Source organism: Carlito syrichta, unplaced genomic scaffold (assembly GCF_000164805.1).
Source record: "Carlito syrichta isolate Samal-C Ts95f unplaced genomic scaffold, Tarsius_syrichta-2.0.1 Scaffold143239, whole genome shotgun sequence".
NCBI classification, from domain to species: domain Eukaryota; kingdom Metazoa; phylum Chordata; class Mammalia; order Primates; family Tarsiidae; genus Carlito; species Carlito syrichta.
Window position 1 is genome coordinate 5,716 of NW_007087335.1, and position 5,719 is coordinate 11,434.

Genomic DNA, 5,719 nt, shown 5'->3' on the forward strand with positions numbered 1-5,719 from the left:
CCGCCCGTGCTCACGCGCCCTCTCGGAGCCTGCGTGGTCACCCGGGACCGGACAGCCGTGGCTCCTGGCGGGGCGGCCTGGGCTTGAGGGCGGACAGCCGGGTGTGCCTCAAGCACGCGCCAGGCGCCTCGGGATGGCAACGGGGGCCTTCCTGTCTCTGCGGCCAAGGGACGTTCCCGCTCCCCATCAGGCCTCCCGGAGCCGTGGGGCCAGCCGCCTGCGCCCTAGGACCCCCGCTTGGGGGTGTCCTCACCCCTGTCCCCGCCCTCCAGGGCCGGCCCTGGGTCAGCGGTCCGCTCGGGGGTGCCCCCAGGTGGCTCTGTCTTCTTGGGAGTGTCCGTCCCATGGCCCTGGTCCCAAGGCATCTCCACCACCAGGGCCTCGTGCAGGGATGCCTCCTCCGGGAAGTCTGCCGGGATGGCCCACTGCCAAGTCTGGAGAGGGAGGACGGGACGCTGTTTCGTGTCCACACCTGGGTGGAGTGCACCAGGTCCCCCCTGGCTGAATCTCTAAAACCCCCACAGCAATTGGAGGGTCGCCCCTACCTCAACGACCCCTCCCACCCCACTGCCTCTTCTTGAATACTGTGTCCCTGGGCCACCCAGAGGCCCCACCCAGTGCTGGCCATGGGCCTGCGACCCTGTCATTCAGAGCATTCCCGCCCCCAGGTTCCAGCCATAGGCTCAGGGAGGGCATGTGGCCCAAGCTGGACCAGTCCGGGATGGCCCTGAGGCTTTTTTGCTCCAGATACTGGGGCAACGGGGCCAGGCAGGGTGGCGCGTGCCCACCATCTCAGCACTTTGGGAGGCCGAGGCAGGAGTCCAAGACCAGCCTGGGCAACACAGTGAGACCCTGTCCCTGCAAAAAATTTGAAAAACAGCCGGGCGTGGCGATGCCTGTAGTCCGATTACTCAGGAGGCTGAGGTGGGAGGATCGCCCGAGCCCAGAAGGTGGAGGCTGCAGTGGCCGAGAGTGTGCCACCGCACTACAGCCTGGGCAACAGATTGAGACCCCGACTCAAAAAAATGAAAAGTAAAGACGTATAAAAGCATACATTAATTAATTAAAGTTTACAAAGTAGAGGAGATAGGCCTGGCTCTGGAGGACCCGCACGGGGGGCTGGCACACAGGGAGGGCCAGGCCCTGAAGCCTGGGTTCAGTGTGTCTGAAGCCCGTCACCCTGGGACTTTTCCATCAAGCCCCCGCTTTTGAGTCGGGGTCTTGCTCCGTCGCCCAGGCTGGAGTGCAGCGGCGCAAGCACGGGTCACCGCAGCCTCCACCTGCTGGGCTCCGGCGATCCTCCCGCCTCAGGCTCCCGAGTAGCCGGGACGACAGGCGCCACCCGCAAGCCTGGCCTAATTTTTTTTTTTTTTTTGAGCTGGAGTCTCACTCTGTCGCCCAGATTGGAGTGCAGTGGCCGCTCCCGGCCCCCGCAGCCTCGACCTGCTGGGCTCCGGCGATCCTTCCGCCTCAGCCTTCCAAGTAGCTGGAATTACAGGCACACGCTGCCATGCCCAGCTAATTTTTTTTTTTTTTTAATTTATTGTAGAGATGAGGTCTTGCCAAGTTGCCCAGGCAGATCTTGAACCCGCGGGCTTGGGCAATCCTCTCACCTCAGCCTCCCAAAGTGCTGGGATTACAGGCTGAGCCACCGAGCCCAGCTAGCCTGGCCTGATTTTGAAACTTTTGCAGAGACGAGCTCATGCAACGTTCCCCCAACTGGTCTGGAACTCCTGGGCTCAAGCCATCCCCCTGCCTCAGCCTCCCAAGGTGCTGGGAGATAGCTGTGAGCCCCCGCCCCCGGCCTGATGTTCCCTGGCCGTGGAGGCCCCCTTGCTTCTGTCTCTGCTGCCAGTGGCTCCCCAGGACTGCTGGGAAACGGGAGGGGGCTGAGCACTGGCTCCGAGTCCCCGCCTCACGGGTGGAGCTCACGCACGCCCCGCTCTGGAGCCGGAGGAGGAGCACTCACCTGCTTCCCCTGGCTGCCGGGGAGCTGGATGGCGGAGCTCGCACCGGGCGTGGGCAGGCGTGGGAACAGGCGCCGTGCAGCCCTGGGGGCGTCAAGGCAGAGGGTCTCGTCTGTCCCTCCCGCCTCACCATGCCCAGCCTTTCCTGCTTCTTTGAGGCGGGGCCTCCCTCGGTCGTCCAGGCTGGAGGGCAGTGGCGTACCCACGGCTGCGGCAGCCTCCACCTGCTGGGCTCCGGTGACCCTCCCCCCTCAGCCTCCCAAGCAGCCGGGACCACAGGCGCGCACCACCGCGCTCGGCTAATTTTTCGATTTAGGGTAGAGATGAGGAGGCCTCGCCATGTGGCCCAGCTGGGCTGGAACCCCTGGACTCAGGCCATCCTCTTGCCTCCGCCTCCCCAAGTGCTGGGATGACAGGCGTGAGCCTCTGCGCCCAGCTCGACTCACGCTTCCCACCTGCACGAGGTCTCACAGGTGGTGAGGATGTGGGTTGGGGGCGTCTTCCACATGGGGGTCCAACCCCCCCCCCGCCCCCTGCTGGGCCCATTCCTGACCCCCGGGCCTCAGCCTCCTCGTCTGGAAAGCGGGCGCCCTCGGACAGTCGGACACCCCTGCCAGGTGCGAGGCTGTCGCTGCGATTCCCACCAGGAGTCACCTGCTCAGACCCAGGTGGCCAAGGACACCCAGCAGGAGGACGCTCAGGAAACCGCCTAGCGACGCCAGGAACACGGACGTGTCGGAGGCCGGGGCGGCTGCGGTGGGAGAGCTCGGGTCAGGAGCGCCGGGAGGCCGAGCCCCCTTGGGGATCCCGGAGTCCCCACCCAGAGACCCCAGCCCCAGGATGGGAGATGAGGGGAGGAGCTGTGGCCGGTGGGGCTGTGGCCAGAGGGAGGCTGGGAAGGCTCTCTGGAGGAGGGAGCTGTTGAGCGGGGTTTTGAAGGATGAGCAGGAGTTTGACCATGGAAAAACAGGCATTCCAGACGGGGGGAGGGGAGGGCGTGAAGGGCCTGGGGCAGTCTGGCTGGGCCTCTCTCCTGAGGACCGAGGGTGCGGGCAGGGTGGCTGGGCTCCGTGTGGGAGGGCCGCCACGGGGCATGCTGGGTAAGACGCGCTGCCCCCGCACTCACCGAGGATCTGGAAGCTCTGGGGCGGGCTCCAGACGCCCCGGGACGCGGCCGTGTCCGCGCGCACCTGCACCGTGTAGGCCGCCCCTGCTCGCAGGCCGCGGAGGGTGGCGTGGGTCTCCGAGGGCTTCACGGCCTGCTCTGTGGGGAGACGGTGCTGGGCCCAGGACCCCGGGACGCCCAGAGCCGTGGGACCCCCGGGCCGGGGACCAGCCCTGGCTAGGCCTCCCTCCCTCACACACACGTCCGCCCCCGGCTTTCTCCCTGTATCAGGCTGGCACGGCGGGCATGCACCACCATGCCGGCTGGCTCTTGGGCAGTTTTGTGGAGGCCGGGTCTCACCGGGAGGCCCGGCCGGCCTCCACTCCCAGGCCACAAGCGGTCCTTCCGCCTCAGCCTCCCAAGTGCCGGGACGACAGGCCTGAGCCCCGTGCCTGGCCACGCTCGCGTCGGGCATTTGTGGAGGAGCGTTCTTCCTCGAAATACCTGGGAGGGGTGCCGTCCCTCTCAGACGCCGGCCTCCTCTCTGGGCCTCCCCTGGGCCTCCCCTGCGCCCGACGGCCTGGGCGGGCTCCCCACCTGGCCCGGGCTTTTCTCAGACTCCGCCCCGTGTCACCCTTCCCGTCCCACGGGTTTTCAGGGTCGGGTGAGGGTCAGCTCCGTCCGGTCCGCGCCCCAGCGCCCCGGCTCACGGCAGCTACTCAGTGAGTGTTTGCAGAATGGGACGGCTCGGCCAAAGCACCGGGCCAGTGTGGCAGCTCACGCCTGTCACCCCAGCACTTGGGGAGGCTGGGGTGGGAGGATCACTTGAGGCCAGGAGTCGGAGGCCAGCCTGGGCAATGCAGTGAGACCTCGTCTCGACACGGAATTTTAAAATGCGCCGGGCGTGGTGGCACCTGTTGTCACAGTGACTTGGGAGGCCGAGGCGGGAGGATCGTTTGAGCCCCGGAGTTGGAGGCCACAGTGAGTCGTGCTTACACCACGGCGCTCCAACCCGGGCCACAGAGTGAGACGGTGTCTCTGAGAATATTAATACAAAGAACCCTTGTGTCCAGCTCTCTTCGTTACAAGCGAGGGCGCCGTGGCCCAGAGAGGGGCCCTGGGACGCCAGCGTCGACCAGCAAGGAGGGCTCAGACCGAGCTGCCGTCCGCCACCGCCAGGCCCGCGTGGCCTCCGTACCTGACACCCGGCCGCCATCTTGCTCTCGACAGCGCACGACGTATCCCTTCAGGGCCCCGGGACAGGCGCTCAGCGGGGACGGACTCCAGGCCACGTGCACCGAGTCCAGGCTGTGATTCCTCACCGAGACGTGCTGCGGGGTCCCGGCCCCCGAGGCTGCAACCGGCACCATCGTCCCCGTCAGCCAGGCGCACGACTTGAGCGCCTTCTGCATGCACGACTTAGCATTGTGCAGAGGCAGGGCAACCTTGGCCGCAGAGTCAGGTGGGCCTGGGTTCGAACCCCAGCTCCACCCGACAGTCACTGCCATGGTCCTTCTCTGAGCCTGGTTTTCCGTTTGTTTTTTTTTTGAGTCGGAGTCTCCCTCTGTTGCCCAGGCTGGAGTGCAGGGGCACACTCACGGCCACCGCAGCTTTGACCTCCTGGGCCCAGGCCATCCTCCCGCCTCAGCCTCTCGAGTAGCTGGGACTACAGGCATGCACCACCATGCCCAGACAGTTTTTCAACCTATTGTAGAGACCAGGTCTCGCCCTGTTGCCCAGGCTGGTCTTGAGCCCGCGGGCTCAAGCCATCCTCTCGCCTCGGCCTCCCAAAGGGCTGGGATGACAGGCGTGAGCCACCACGCCCAGCTGAGCCCGGTTTTCTGACCTCTAAAATGGACGATACTGTTAGGTGGGAAACAGGGGCTCACGTCTGTCATCCCAGCCCTTTGGGAGGCTGAGGCGGGAGGAGCACTGGAGCCCAGGAGTCTGATACTGGCCCGGGCAACATGGCGAGACCCCATATCCACAGCACACAAGAAAATGAGCCGGGTGTGGGGCGTGCCCCTGGGGTCCCAGGAGGCTGAGGCTGCAGGGAGCGATGATGGTGCCACTGCCCTCCAGCCGGGGCCACAGAGCAAGACCCTGCCTCTGAGAATAAACAGAGGCCGCTCTGGACGACATGTGGCGGGCGCCTCCAAGTGCTCCTTCCCGATGCCCGCCAAGTCCTCGGGGAGCTGCGCCTGCAGCGTGGACCACTCACCGTTGCCCCCGAAGTGGTGAGTGGACAGCACCGTGGCCCAGGAGGTGGGCTTCTCCGGACGCGTCGAGGCGAAGATGGTGACGCGGTAGCACTCCTCCTCGGCCAGGGCGGGGACCGTGTGGCTCCAGCTGTGCGTGGCTGAGGGGAGAAGGGGGGCCCCCCGTGGACTTGGCTGCCGCCTCTGCGCTGCGCCTTCTGCTGGGGACTCTGAGAACACTCCTATGCATGCCCCAAAGCCCTTGCCCCAGAGCGCCCTCCTCCAGGACGCCTCCCTTCGGCAGCCCCACCATCCCAGCCTTGCTCGGGTCCAGGCGCCTGTGCCCGCGCAGTCTCCTTGGGCCGGAAGGCCCTCCAGGGACAGGCCGTGGTTGGGGCGCCCAGGGCCCCCCTTCACCACAGAGCCTGGCGGGCCTGCCCCAGCCTCTG

At 66.3% G+C, this 5,719-nt stretch overlaps 1 protein-coding gene across 1 annotated transcript in view; it reads right to left on the minus strand.

Moving 5' to 3' along the window:
• Nucleotides 1–253: 253 nt before the first annotated feature.
• IL12RB1 (interleukin 12 receptor subunit beta 1) overlaps nt 254–5,719 on the minus strand; it is a gene marked incomplete at both ends in the record, with an annotated part of 21,786 nt that continues 16,320 nt past the window's right edge. Inside the window, 6 exons of the mRNA XM_021708637.1 lie at nt 254–434; nt 1,970–2,051; nt 2,622–2,718; nt 3,094–3,231; nt 4,271–4,426; nt 5,294–5,431. Of these exons, the coding sequence (XP_021564312.1) occupies nt 254–434; nt 1,970–2,051; nt 2,622–2,718; nt 3,094–3,231; nt 4,271–4,426; nt 5,294–5,431 (792 nt within the window). The remainder of the gene's footprint in view (nt 435–1,969; nt 2,052–2,621; nt 2,719–3,093; nt 3,232–4,270; nt 4,427–5,293; nt 5,432–5,719) is intronic.